The 15,261-nt window shown below is 44.3% G+C and overlaps 1 protein-coding gene and 1 long non-coding RNA gene across 3 annotated transcripts; one reads left to right on the top strand and one right to left on the bottom strand.

Annotated features, from left to right (window-relative positions):
• Window positions 1–4,434, bottom strand: LOC147141730 (potassium voltage-gated channel subfamily A member 2). 2 transcript variants are annotated; one of them, XM_086041481.1, is made up of 3 exons: window positions 4,229–4,434; window positions 4,076–4,138; window positions 1–3,372 (listed from the first exon to the last, which is right to left on the bottom strand). In XM_086041481.1, the coding sequence occupies exon 3, from the start codon at window positions 3,269–3,271 to the stop codon at window positions 1,775–1,777; it is 1,497 nt and encodes a 498-aa protein (XP_085897607.1). In that variant the 5' UTR covers window positions 3,272–3,372; window positions 4,076–4,138; window positions 4,229–4,434; the 3' UTR covers window positions 1–1,774. The 2 variants fall into 2 exon arrangements, with proteins under 2 accessions (XP_085897607.1, XP_085897606.1); XM_086041480.1 differs by having other exon boundaries at window positions 4,076–4,434.
• Window positions 4,435–13,057: 8,623 nt separating this feature from the next.
• Window positions 13,058–13,759, top strand: LOC147141729 (uncharacterized). The gene is made up of 3 exons (XR_015088201.1): window positions 13,058–13,114; window positions 13,376–13,580; window positions 13,651–13,759. It is a non-coding gene; the product is annotated as an uncharacterized LOC147141729 (long non-coding RNA).
• The last annotated feature ends 1,502 nt before the right edge of the window (window positions 13,760–15,261 follow it).

Here is a 15,261-nt window from a genome sequence, read left to right as displayed (position 1 = left end):
GAGAGAGATACATTTATACGTATGTATGTATTAGGGGTGTAGTGGTATGCCAAACCTCACAGTATAGATATATATATATATACATATATATATATATACATTATCTATACCGCTTATCCCCATCACAAAGGTCGCGGGCTTGCTGGAGCCTATCTCAGCTGTCTTCGGGCAGTAGGCGTTGTACTTACATATACATATATATATGTGTGTGTATATATATGTATATGTTGACACATATACACGTATAGTGGAAGTTGGTAAAGCTATGGGAATCCCGTTTAAAAGGATAGTCAGACAGGCCTATTGGCGATTAGTATTTGCTCGAGCCGGACAAAAAGGCGGATAGACGGATGGTAGAAGTGTACCCATGCTGCAGGCGGCAACACAGATACATTAAAGACTGTTCTTTTTGTTTTTGCCCATCTCAAATGGACCATTGTAGCCTAAGTTGTGAGTTGCCAATCGCTCCATGACTAACAATGCCATGATTCAAAATTTGGTCATTATGAAATCAGATGAGAAACGCAATTAATTTGCAGTGTATGCCCAGCTTAAGTGTTTCTATGTTATGCCTGTAGGGGGCAACCTACCCCCCAAACAGATATCATGCATCTACAGTGGCTCCTCAGTTTACAAGAGTACCCACAGTGGGGACATAACCCAACTTTGTGCGTATTTTGGTACACGGCATCTTATAATACGTTAGTATGAAAGATTCTTTATCAATCTCAAATTTAATACATTTAATTATCAATATTTATGGTGTGCGTGATGTTTTGTTTGTTTTCAGATAAATATTAATTCTCAACTGTTCCAAATGATATATGTGGCACAGTTGTGTGCTGTTATCACTGTTTTGTATAGTATTGATGTACCACATGCACGGCCTGCCACTGAATTAGAGTAAATATTTGTAAGACTGAAGCACGTATAGGCCATAAAGGCAAAACAATTCAATGAAAAGTGGTAAGTATCGCGGTAAATGAGTGTGCATATTTTTGCCTCTGTCTACGTTATTCTCTCAGTAATTCATTCCGTGTTGTTCTCAAACTCGAAAGGTTGTATGCTGGGACTATTGTAAACTGAGGTCCCCCTCAACCTACTAACAATGCCTAACTACAGGCTACATGAATCTATGTTTCGCACGTAAAAAACAACCAAACATAACTCGAGAAGAAACATTCAAGTTGTCCTCAAAGCTCTGCAGTATAAGACCAGTTTGGGTGAATGGCGGGAAAAGCGTCTTGAAGAGAGTTTGCATCGTAGTAACACGTTGCGTAAGAGCAAAGCAGCGAGGCGTCAATGTCATTCTCAGTCAATCATCAGATACTGACTACGAAGGTGTCCCACCACAAGTGTACAATATGTGGTGCTGGTGGCTGTCATGCATCCTTGCAAAAACTAGCGGTGAGAAATAAACTTGGGAACGGACCCGCTTCATGATCACGTTATTTATTTTTTTTTTTTTATGGTGATGCCTAAGTGTTTTGCACCTAAAGCAGAGCAGTGAACCCTGGGGCGTGAGGGACCAAGCGACTTCAGTGTGTTGTCTTAATTTAAAAAAAACTGTTTTTCCCCTCATTGCTTCTTTTTGGTTGGCATTAGTGTGACATTTCAGTTTTTCTTCCACTCAGAAAACTCCATGCAAATGCAAAAAAATGTGGCTCTCTTTGACAGTGTTAAGGGCAGGAGTGAGGCGTGGCGTGAAAAGCATCGCGTTCCTGAATTCTATTGCCTTTGAATGTTTTTTTTTCCTGGTGCTCTCTATGGTAGACTACACGTCTGTGAGCATTTTGGTGATGTTGACGTAGTTTGTGTTGGCCAGCGTGCAGTTGGCCGTCTTGAGGTTCTCCCGGCGGAAGTCCTCGTTGCTGTTATTGACCGCCTCCTGGATCTCCATGTAATCCGACTTGCTGATGGTGGATCCGCTGCGGCTCTTCTTCAGCTCCTCGCCCGACTCGCTCTTGGGCGCGTTGACCTGGAGGTACTGCGCCTGCTCCTCCCCTTCCGTCTCTCGGTGGTAGAAGTAGTTGAAGTTGGACACGATGACGGGCACGGGCAAGGCGATGGTCAGCACGCCGGCGATGGCGCACAAGGAGCCCACAATCTTGCCCCCGATGGTGGTGGGCACCATGTCGCCGTAGCCCACCGTGGTCATGGAGACCACGGCCCACCAGAAGGCATCCGGGATGCTCTCGAACTGGGACTGCCGCTCGTCGGCCTCTGCAAAGTACACCGCGCTGGAGAAGAGGATGACGCCGATGAAGAGGAAGAAGATGAGCAGTCCCAACTCTCTCATGCTGGCCTTGAGGGTCTGGCCAAGGATCTGGAGCCCCTTGGAGTGGCGTGAGAGCTTGAAAATTCGGAACACTCGAACCAGTCGGATCACCCTGAGGATTGCTAAAGACATGGCCTGCTGTCCGGCTTGACCGTCATCCGGACTGTCTGCCAGCTCTGTGCCAAGCGTGATGAAATACGGGATGATGGCCACGATGTCAATGATGTTCATGAGGTTGCCAAAGAAACCCGCTTTGCTGGGGCAGGCGAAAAAGCGCACAAGAAACTCAAAGGAGAACCAGATGATGCACAACGTCTCGAGGATGAAGAAGGGGTCGGTGAAGTAGGTGGACGTGTACCTGATGACCGTGGTGTTGGTCTCGGGGTTAAAGATTTCGGCGTGGGACTTGTGCATGTCGCCCTCGTCATTGCGGAAGATGGGGAGGGTCTCCAGGCAGAAGCTGACGATGGAGATGAGGATGACCATGACGGAGATGATGGCGATAATCCGAGCTGGACCTGAGCTCTCCGGGTACTCAAAGAGCAGCCACACTTGTCTCTGAAACTCGTTGTCGGGGAGAGGGCGCTCCTCCTCCTTGATGAAGCCCTCGTCCTCGCGGAAAATCTCGATGGCTTCGTCGCCCAGCTCGTAGAAGCGGATCTCCTCTGAGAAGATGTCCAGCGTGACGTTCACCGGCCTCCGTAGCCGCCCGCCGGATTGGTAGTAGTACAAAATGGCATCAAAGCTGGGTCTGTTCCTGTCGAAAAAGTACTCGTTGCGCAGCGGGTCGAAGTAGCGCATCCGCTTTTTGGGGTCCCCTAGCAGCGTCTCAGGGAACTGCGAGAGGGTCTTGAGCTGGGTCTCGAAGCGCAGCCCAGAGATGTTGATCACCACCCGCTCGCAGCACTCGTGGTCCGCCTCCGGATCGTAGTCCAGCGGATGACCCGGGTGCGCCGCCGCCTCGTCGGACGGGTCGCCCGTGGCGACCGTCATTGTGGCGGGAAAAGGCAGCTGGGCGAGGACTGCACCTTTCGTAGGGAGGGCGGTAGCGCGTTAGGGTGCGGAGAATCGTCCAGGCGTCTCTCAGGGCGGGACTGCATATAGGACAGTCGTACAAGTAGGTCAGGTAAACTTGAGACAAGCAACACTGGATACTTCCTCAACTTGCACCTTTATAAAAGAATCGCCTCAAACTTGCTCAAGTGCAATTAATACGCCACCGTACTGGGTACACCGGCTGTGTGCCTTGCATGTCAATTGCTTCAATGCAGGCAGAGTCAGTGCAGCAGCTAGTAAATTAGGACGCCCGATCTGCTGCATTGGGCAATTGCAAACTAAAACCACCAGCTCCTGCTTTTTTTCACCCCCTTCTTCTTACGGTGAAGCCATGCATGAACACGACAATGCGGCCGGCACCAGGAGCCACGCATGCAGCATCCTGCTGGCAATATCACCGCAGTCAAACATACACACGCGCACGCACACACACGCACACACAGACACAGAAAAGGTACTGGCTGCTTCTAATTTTGCTTTGGCTGAACAAACATCAATTAAATGACTTTTTTTTTTTCGAGGGGAGGATTTAGAACATGCTCAACGGCTGTGTTTGAAATATTCAAAAACACACGTGAATAATTGAAGAGCAGAAGGAAAACAGCAGCCAAGGGAAGAAAAATGCATTCTCTTCATTGCATGGGTAATGAGTGGGAGGACTGTCACTGTTATCTTTAAAGAGAGGCTTGCATCAACTTAAATACATGGGAAAATGTAAATATTCATGCGTAATGTACATACCTGCAGACATCTTAGTGGACTCTGCTGCTGATGCTGCTGTTTGGAGACGACCAAATCTCCTGTCTTGGAATGAAAAATGCTTTTAATCTATTAAATGATGACAGATAATCATCATTATAGTGCGTCTCCAGCTGTGGGAGTGCTGAGGATCACCTCATGCTGACGGCTTTTTGCTTCTGCTGTTGCTGCTGTATCCTCGCCGTGTGCACCGGCCGAGGGCGACGGTGCGCGGGCGGGTGTGTCCTCGCGTCCCCCTCCTCCTCTTCTTCCTCCTCCTCTTCTTCCTCCACGACTCCGGTGACGATGGCCGAGGTGATGATGATGATGATTGGGTTAAAAAAAAAAAAGGAAAGTGGATATCACGGAGGAGTTAGAAAAAATAAGGTAATGAGATCAGCACAAATTTCGTATGCGCAAAGGTAAACAATCACGACCGGGAGGAAAAAGAGGGGGCGTTTGTTTGTGTGTGTAATTTCAGTAGGTTCGAGGTTTGGTGGAGTGTGAGGGGACATAGATCACGCAATTAATTACAACTAACACAACTAAAGGGTAAAAAGTTTGTTTTGTGTGTTTAAAAGGAAGCGTGAACACTTAGCATACCAGTGGAAACCACCCTTTATCTTCTTCTCTGAAGCAGGAAATTTAAAGTGATAGTCGTGAGGGGTCGTTAATAATATTGTCATTAAAAAAAACAAAAACAAAAAAAAACACAATTTACCAACAACTTATGTGATTGTTTTGTTTCTACATAGGGTCCAAAATGAAGTATTTAAAGTGCTACAAGTGAAGACAAAAAAAGGGGGGAAAGGATTTAAGTAGGCAAGAAATAAAACCCACAAAATAAAATGTAAAAATATAAAATATGTATGCTAATTCAATATGTCAAGTAACATATGTTAAAGAAGAAAAGGACATACTGCATTCAAAATTTGAAAAGAGAATCTAATGTCACATTGATTCATTTTGAATGAATCACATTCAAAATCAATAATAAATATGTAAAACATATTTGTATGTGTACATATGAATATATCTATCTATCTGTGTTTTAAACGTGTCTACTGAGGTTGCGCCTTTAATTATCTATCTATCTATCTATCTATCTATCTATCTATCTATCTATCTATCTATCTATCTATCTATCTATCTATCTATCTATCTATCTATCTATCTATCCATCTATCTATCTATCTATCTATCTATCTATCTATCTATCTATCTATCTATCTATCTATCTATCTATCTATCTATCTATCTATCTATCCATCTATCTATCTACCCATGTAATTGCAAGCTTCCCTGGTAACAAAGCATTTACGGTATTAATAATAGATCAAACGGTGACAAAAATAGAGCTAAAGCGCTATTGCAGCTATTTTAAGCCGGGAGAACAACATGGATCAATGGCATCACATGCACAACATTGAAAGAAGTGGTGACGGAGGCACCGTGGCCGAACATGACATCGGGAGGAAGGCCAAAGGTCAGCGGGAATCCCGTCACGTATGAGGAGGGGCATGGGCGCTCGTCGGTGTGTTGATTTGTGAGGCTTGCCAAGGTTAGTACTGGCAGAGTCCATCAAGGCTGCGACACACGCTGATCCCTCTCGCTGTCTCCATAATGGCTTTCCCAGGTTCCCCGTGACAGGGCAGCCATTATTAATGAGTCAGGGGTGTGCTCGCCTCAGTTCCCAGCCATGCCCGTCTCACTTTGCGTTAGCTGGCCACCTTTAATTAAACGCGAAGGCTCTTGCACCACTTTGCTGCCTGCAGTGCCAATGGCGATCACAGCAGACGACGGCTGTCCTGGAACACGGAAAAGCTTGAGAAATGTGATGTAATCATGCTTAGGGGTGGGCGAAATAGGGCAGGTGGGCCACATAAGGCCCACGCCGTTCTTTAATATGGACCACAGGGTCCGGATTATAGTCTACACGATTCACCGAGTCCACGCGATTAATGTAGCTCACAAGTATGTTTGGTTTTGCAGATTTGGGAGGTACAATATCGAACAATGCTGTGATTAGGCAGTCTGCTTGTAGGTGTGACTTCTATTTTTGTTTCAATGTTGCTTGTTGGCTTTTGCACATGAACTCGCCGGTTGTCCCCCTTGGCTCGGCATGTTTCAAAGTCTGGTCTAGCTCACCTGATTGTACCTTCCACACAAACTTGGAAGCATACAGTTGAATTCGGATTTAGGGCGGGGACTAAGACCAATCACTGATTGATTTATTAATGAACTGATTAGGATGTTTGCCTCAAGACTTTTGTCCACATGTGAGGCAAGAGGATAAAGATTAAAATATCTTTTGATGCTGTGCTTCTCAATACGGAGGCAGCTCATGCGTATAATCCTTATCTGGGAATTATTGTCATACTAAGACGGTCTTATCCTCATCCAGCATGTTGTTCTCCCACCTCCGCTGTACGCATCTTACATCCCTCAACGGCGATGCACTTCACGTACTCTCCAAAGCGTCTTCGCCGATGCTTTTTTCGGGACAAGTGAGAGGGGGCGCAGATGGAGAGAAAGGTGGGAGTGGAGGAGAGGAAGTAGGGCTGTTGGGGGAGTGGAGTCGTGGATCATCAGATGGACGCCCAGCAGGATGAGACAAGAACACCGGTCCATGGCTACTCTGCATTTGGCCTTTTGAAAGCAATATCCACCACCTTTCTTTCAATATATATTTTATAGTTAATACAAAGTAGTGGTTTAACATGCCCAGGGACCTACATACTTGAAACACATCATTTGAATGGGAGGGGTAAGGCGTTTTTTTCGTATACCAATGGTGATGCTACAACTCGTGAATCCTGCCCAGCGACATGCTGATGCAAAACACGTGGCAGCAGAAAAATAAAAATAATTAGTTATCTTGTTGCTCTGGCAGCATAGTTAAAATTAAAATAATTAAATGTAAATTTAATTGATATAACAATAATATTATATTTATATATATATATATATAAATATATATATATATATATATATATATATATATATATATATATATATATATATATATATATATAACCCTAAGCAAACCACCCATACACTTATAATTAACTTAACTTAACTTAAGTTAACTTAATTATTTAATGTTAACAATTCATTACTAATAATTGATTCACTAAAAAAAATGAAGAAATTCAGTCAATGAAACTGAAATGAACCAAAGCATTGGGACACGCCAATTGTAAAAATAGGAAGTGAGACTCGAACAACTTATTATTTTATTTTCAGAGCCGGTGCACTGCTGGACTGCACGAAAGGACAAAACATTACTATTCAGAAAATACATTTTAAAAATAGCATGACTCAGGAGGCCCGTGACTCAGTGTCACTGAAGCAGGGATCCCCTTATGTTGCCTGAGTCAATGTGTGTGTATGTGTGTGTGCGTGCGTGTGCCTGCACTGCGTGAAATTCAAGTCAAGTCAAGGTAAGCATTTCCTTTGGGAACACTGCATTATATTACAGCAAGGTCACATTTGAAATAAGACTCCCTTCCGTGTGAGATCCAGGAAGGATCTGGAATGATGATAATGATGTTGATGATCATGATGGTGGTTTTGGAGAGCCATGATTTAGCATTTTGAAAAAACAGTCAGGTGTTGCGAGATGGATAGAAAATGCTGCAGTGTGAGCTGCATGCAGTAGAGATGTCCGCTACATTGTGGGACATAAGGGATTTATAGCCACTGAGTCACTGTGATGATGCAATGCCTGTCTATTTGATTGTGCAGATAATCAAATGAATATGTAGTTTGATTTTTTTAAACCTTAAAGCAACACTGGGCAAGTATTTGACCTTGATAATTTTTTTTCCACAACTCTTTTGATAAAACATTGACTTACAATTAGTTGAATGGGCCTTTTGTGAGGGGGTCTGTATCGTTTTAACTGGCACTAAGCAACTTTGAGGAGGATGGGAGTAACCCTGGAACACAAAAAAAAAATACAAATGTCCTGAATTCATTTGCGGCATACTCACTTCCTCCTTTCGCTATAAGGACGGAAGTCCATTCGAGCGTCTACGCGCTATTACTGGTGTCATGGCAGAAGCCCCAAAACAAACAAAAAAACAAAAGTATTGTTTAAAAAAATTAGATTCCTTACCTCATCGTTATTCATCTTTAACATTGACACTGGAAAGCAGGCCACCTAGAGCTCAGGATTTCACAACACTACGCACTGGTGCTCATGCGAAATGCGGTTGACTTTCGTCAAAACACTACCGCTTTTGTCCATATGGAGGCGCCATAATCAACAAAAACTGACATATGACAGTGTTGCTTTAAATTTATAGTGGACTTGTGATACTCAAAACGATCATATCCCAAATCATCTTTCCCCAATGATATCAAGGGAAAAGCCATTAATCCGGTCCAGCTGTTGTGCTCCTTTTGGTGTGCACATTGGACACTGGGGGGAAGTATAATACAGACATAAAGACACATGAAGAAGAGTTATCATAATATTAGCAGAGATGGGAATTTTACTCAAAATTCAACGTCCGTCATTCGTCATCCATCTGCAGCGTAGGTACTCTTCCGTCGTCCCCGCCTATAGGCCGGTCTGCCTCTGAATTTAAACAGGCTTCCGTCAGCGTTTCTAAACCCCAAAAAAACTAGAAAAAAATAAAATAATAAAAAAATAATCGACCATCCAATCAGTGTGTGACGTGTGCGATGGCCTTCCCATCAGCGCACTGATTGGATGGTTGATTCTCCGACGAGGGCCACCAATCAGAAACAAGCAGGGCAGGGCAGAGCTTTATATAAGTAGTGTCTCAACATGAGCGTTCCCAGTCAGACAAGCTGCTCTAAGGCACATAGCTACATTTTCAAATTCCAGTGAGACAAGCCATTAAGACATTGCTTATTGAAGACACACTACAATATTTCCAGACTGTGGTACTCTGGAACCACTGCTCTCACAGCCTGGTCCATCACTCAAATCTGTCCCCCAAGCAACAACAACTCACCATTGTTCCTCACCGCAAAAAATAGACGAAAGACAGACTCCAGACGAAAGACAGATTAAATATATGGTCTTCCAATTATGCTTAATCTGTCTATTTTAAAATTGTTCCCATCATTAGGGCATCCGTCATAAGCGGATAGACTGACAGGTCCGTCACATAGACGGAATGCCCAGCTCTGAATATGAGCTGTTCTTTGCAGGGGTAAAGATCTGTTGTGTAGGACTGGATGTTGATATCCCTCTATTCAGCAGACTTGGAGACTGGGGGATGTTCAAGTGAGTAATGGCATCCATTGGGTTATCAAGTGGGCACCCTCCTTCTTGGGTATTTCTCTGATAGGCCCATGACACCTCGAGAGGGTTCAGTAGTAAATCCTAGCATCTCAGGTTCACTCCCTAGCAGAGGTGGCTAATCCAGGTCCAGAAAGTAAAAACCCTGCCACAGTTTGGCTTTAGCCACAGGTGCTTCTAATCAACTGAGCTCGTTTACCTGCCGGTTCAGTAGAAGCACCTGTGGCTAAAGCCAAACTGTGGCAGAGTTTTTGCTTTCTGGACCTGGATTACCCACCTATGTTCCCTAGATACCATAGACTCATTTGAAGACGCAGGTAGGGTCCTTTCTCTTCATCCACAGCCACTGGATCCCCTTTTAAGTAGCCCTGGAGAGGTCTTTAACTGCCTGCTGTTCGCACTCCTATTATTCTGAGTAGCTTGGATGTTGAGGTGCCTATGAACCCTCTGTAACCTACTTCCATCTGGCGTACCCTTGCACTCCGGCCTTGCTAACCCTATCTCAGCTTCTTTCGCTCAGAGGCCTACTCCTCTGCACCTTCCTTGATGATGTTAACAAGCTTAAGTAAGGTTTCCCAGAGAACGAGGTCTGTCTGAAGGTTGGTGGTTATAATCTCAGCTGGAAAGCAGAGCTCGCCCTCCTGAATAAACAGTCTAGGCTGCCAGCAAGCTGCGGAGGGTGGGAGGGCATTCACCCTCCGCGATTGACACTCCAGCACATCAGCAAGGGATTTTAACACTTGGTTGTGACGCCAGGTATAACGACCTTGAGTGAGGCTGGTCTTGCATCCCACCAAGACATGCTTCAGTGTGGCTGGAGTTGGGCATATCGGGCACCTGGGGTCTTTGGCATACCACTGGTTAAGATTTGCAGGAGAATGCAGGAAATCGTACGGAGCTCTGATGGTAAAACCTATCTTGAGTGCCTCTATCTCCCACAGTTCTTTCTAAGTCATCCTTCGCTTCTCCACTACTTGTCATGCCGTCCACTGCCCTTGCTTTGCCTGTGCCACATCTTGGGCACACCTTCTTGCATCCTCTTCCTGAAATGCCTCCTGGACCACCAGCTTGCGTCTCTCAGATGCAGCGGCCTTGCTCCACGTGGGTGTACTGGCGCCAAGACCAAAACCTCTACTATTTCCTCCCAGTGGCCATGATGGGGACAGCTTGGGCTACAAATAGATCACCTGAATCCAGTAGAATCATCTCTGGGGGGTCTTTGCTGCAAATGGGCAAGTGTAGTATCCCCTTTGCCGTAAAGCTGGATACTGCTTAGGCACCTGGAAAGGCCAAGCTACTTCTTCACAAACAAGATAACCATTTTCTCCAGTTTTTCCACCTTTGAGAGCGGGACTTCATATTGGGCTTGTGCAATATAAAGAAAAGAATATAATGGACCCCCGCAGACTCACCTATTTGCTGCTTTTTTAAAATATTTATAAATATATGTATATATTTTTGCATTTTTTGTTTGTTTTGTTTTTGGGAGCCAACCCGCGTTTTTCATGGTAATGCTTATTGGAAGTTTATCCCTGTTTTTTCCTAGAATTTTTTTAGGTTTAAAAAAGTAATTTCATCTGTTTTCTGGGTTTGGTCAAATGATGTTTGCAATTTCAGCCTGAGGGCACTTGGACAACAATTTCAGTCGACAGCAGAGGGAGAAAGAATGTCAAAGTGGAGGCACCATTTCATGGATGAAAATGGGTGGCTAAATCTGCCTAATCTTTATTCCACAAACACAATCGTGTTTAGATGAGTGGGGGCGCATAGAACATAGCATTGCAAAGAAGATTTTTGACTTGACTTACACTTGAAAACTTATTCCACATAGCAACCACCAACATGCCGTAAAAGTGGCGCATGGCAGCACAGTGCACTTTTCCTCTGATAACATATACGCGCCCGGGGCCACACTTGAACTTCACTTGAAGCTCATTCATAACAAACCAGAGGAAGTAAATGCGTCGTGCGCATTTGGAGCAATTATTCACAGCTCTCAGCGTTTTGTCCTTCCTTGCCCGCCCGTGATATTTCCTGAGCCTGCCCTAAAACGGCGACTTAGTGCAGCGGGAAGCGATGTTACTGCCATTCACGAGTCCATCCGTCCGTCCATCTGCTCTGTGGCGTGTGCGTAATTGCACTCCGGGGGCCATTCATAAAGTTCACTGGTCTTTACGAAGACGTGGGCTCCGGGCCTCCACTCAGACAAAAGGAGGTCCTGCATGAGAGCATGTGCGAGAGGAAGCACCGTCTCCTCAGAGTCTTGCTGAGTCCACAGAGTATGATCACACATAGTGTGTGCAGCCTGGTCATAGATACAAAACTAACATGGCTCGGATTACCCAGAATTCTCTGCTAAACATGGTTGACATACTTGGTCTTGGTCATGTGACTACTGAGACTTGAATACCAAATCATTGCCGTCGGAAGAGCTGGGCAGCAACTTGCCCAGTGTTGTCCAGTTTGTCCAATCCAGTGTCGCCGGTTTCCGTCCTGCATATTCAATCGACCCACGTGGTCCCGGCCCGTCCTTCGCCGGCCACAGCCAATCGGCGTCGATTCCATAATCTTTACGTCACACGCAGTTGCCGCACGAGCAGACACGCCGCGAAACAGAGAAAAAATATCAAACAAAAACAATTGAAACACACGCACAGCGTTGTCATCGGTGAAATAAAAAGAATATGGGACACGTCATTGCGTCTGTGGGACCGCAAGGTACAGCACACCCTTTAATTTTTTATTGTTTCCTTACTGGACCGCGTGTCAGGAGTGCGGCACCTGCATGTGACGAGGTATCGGTAAAGTCCGTTCTCGACGCCGGTTGGCTGACTCCGACCGACTGGGACCACGCGGGTCGATTGAATATGCAGGATGGAAACCGGGGACCTAGGGTCGCTACCCAGCTCTGGGCGTTGGGCTGAAATCTTGTACCTCCAAAATAGTCACTTTTCAGGAGAGTCTGGAGTGATAGGGAAATGAAGCTTCAAATTTGCTTCACGAACCAGTTGTTGTGTTTACTGAGCCTTCTAGATGGCACTCTCTCTTCAACATAGGGCTGAAAGCAAACTGACTTGCCATTTCTTAAACCCCTTTCTGTGTTATCTAGAGGAGTCAAGAAATGCAACAACTGGTTCATGAAGCATCGTGAAACTTCATTTTTCCCATCACTAACGGAGACCCCCAAAACGGCATGTTTGTTCAACCATTAACAGTGCATCATCAAAGAGTGAAGGACATTTTCAACATTTAAAATTGGTAATTGGTAATAACACCCACATGTGGACTGACCAATAATATAGATTTTGGAAAAAAAAAAAAAAAATAGAAATTTACCAAATTGTGATTTATGAGGTTTCCTGACACCAGTGATATACAGATTGACCCTTTGGCATTGTTAGAGCCATAGGAAAATTTTGGTTGGTTAAATATTCAACTATTTGTGTTCCATTTGAATAATTTTAATTGACAAGTTAGAAATCGCTTGGCTGATATTTGATGATTTTATTTTATTATTTTACTTAAAGTAAAATAAAGAAAAGTATTTAAGTACCTAGGCTCCATTATTTGTCCTATTTTTTGGCATAAAGCAAAGGTAGCTTTTTGTAACGCCTTCATAATTTGTGTTTAAGACGACTTAAGTGGAATTAAAACGAAGCATTTTTTTCCGCTCAACTACAACGGCGTTGTTCTTTTGGTGTTGTCGTAGATGGAAGACACGAGTCAGGATTTTCATGCGATGCTGACGGAGTGACAAAAAGACAGTAAGTTGCCACTACAGGCATCAATATTTTAAATGCTTTCATTATTCTATAGTACTTTAAATTACATTAAATTGATTAGTGTCATTCACAATACAAGTACTTTTATTATTATATCATATATATTTATTTACATGTGGTGTTACTTTGGTTTATTGTTTTTCGATGATTTGTAAATATATCATTAAAATATTTTACATATTTCTTTAAATTCTAAATGAATATATTTGTATCGTAAATCTTCCCCATAATTCTCTGCAAAAGCCGTCTGACGCGCGCTGTGAAGCATGGTCATGTGACCTGGACCTGAACCGTCCCGGCAAGCACCAACCGAGCACCTGGCCTCCCCTCACTGCTGACAAGCATCTCCAGGGATCTGGTCTCCGTGACAACCGAAAGAAGACAGAATGGAGGATCCAAACTGCAGCAACACTGCTGATTTTTGTCCACACTGCATCTTCTCTCCATTGTAGGTATTTTGTGCAAATATTTGAAAATGACAGTGATACCATACGATATCTGCTCACCTCTCCAAACAGCAGAGGCGGATCTTCACGTGTGCAGGTGTTCCAAACATGTCCACCGTGCTGTGAAGGAGAAGAAGATGAAGTGCTGTACATTGAAGGGCACAGAGAGGGTACTAAGTGCTTGTACCGACTACAATAAAAAGTGCAGCACCTGCTCGGACAAAATACGTTTTATGTGGTCTAAAGTGAACAGTCGGCAAAAAAAGAGACTGCGTGTGTCTGTGTGTGTGTGTGCGTGGGTGTGTGTGTGTGTGTGTGGGGGGGGGGCGTGTGTGTGTGTGTGTGAGGTTGCAGGATGTAACAAGTCAGCACTTTCTTTAAATAAACCATGCATCTGTGTCTGAATCACTTCCTGCCAACTAATTGTCTTTAAGTACTGTTAACTGCTTCAAACTGGCCTGAGATCATATATTCGATGGACAGATTTGAATATTTGCCTCATGTTGGCAAATATGTTTTTTTTTTTTCCTCTTTAAATTGATTTATCTTGGTCACGTTTTTCTATTTCACACAAACCTGGCATTTGACACAAACCTGGCATTTGAACAAGGGTGTGTAGACTTTTTATATCCACTGTACATAATAGGCACCCCCCCACACAGAGTTTCTCAGCCCATGATTTAGCCACAATGCTGGCTGAAGTTTCATGCAGTGGCCAAAGCACGATCAGGTGAAAGGTAAACAGATCTGCAGTGTTAACTTAACACCGATCAACATTTGCTAATGTCGTGTCGGCTCCGGCCTCCCTGTGTGGAGTTTGCATGTTCTCCCCATGCCTGCGTGGGTTTTCTCCGGGTACTCCGGTTTCCTCCCACATTCCAAAAACATGCATGGTAAGTTGATTGGACTCTCTAAATTGCTCCTAGGTGTGATTGTGAGTGTGTGTGATTGTTTGTCTCTGTGTGCCCTGCGATTGGCTGGCAACCAGTTCGGGGTGTCCCCCGCCTACTGCCCGAAGACAGTTGGGATAGGCTCCAGCACGCCCGCGACCCTTGTGAGGATAAGTGGTATGGATAATGGATGGATAGATGAACATTTGCAAACAGTGTGACCAGCAATAGTCTGTGATAACCAGCACATACTGAAATGTTTGGGAAAATTTCGGTCATTTAGTTAGGGTAAAGTTTTAATGTAAACACAAAATACCGCATTGATGCATCGAATGGAGTGTTTTGCTTTTAGTGACACATTTAATGAGACAATTGGGCCTGTGCTTACCTGAGGATTTTTGTCATTCTTGGTGACAGGGAGGCAACTGCTGTGATCACGCTCATTTTTTGCATTGATGCTACTTTTGAAATATTTTTTTAAATCTCCCGTAGCCCCTAAAGCGCCTTCACGTACCCACAGGGGTACACATACCCCCATTTGAGAACCACTGACTGAAAAGACACTTGCCTGTGCAAGCACAACCACGGCACACATTAATCCAATGAGATCTGGCCCACTGGTTGTCATGGTAACAAGAGCCAGACTCTATTGTTGTTTTGAATGAGGCGGGTCCAGAAATTAGCTAATTTCAGCAAGGCAAGAAATGGTGAATAAAGTGTACTGTAAATCATGATCTAGGGCGTATATGACAATATATTTCTAAGCATTTTCCATTCAAATGAGGAGAACAAC

This window comes from Filicampus tigris, chromosome 9, assembly GCF_054856515.1.
Source record: "Filicampus tigris isolate MCC_2025a chromosome 9, RoL_Ftig_1.0, whole genome shotgun sequence".
Taxonomy (NCBI): domain Eukaryota; kingdom Metazoa; phylum Chordata; class Actinopteri; order Syngnathiformes; family Syngnathidae; genus Filicampus; species Filicampus tigris.
Note: the sequence above shows the minus strand (reverse complement) of the source record. Positions and strands in the feature narration are given on the sequence as shown.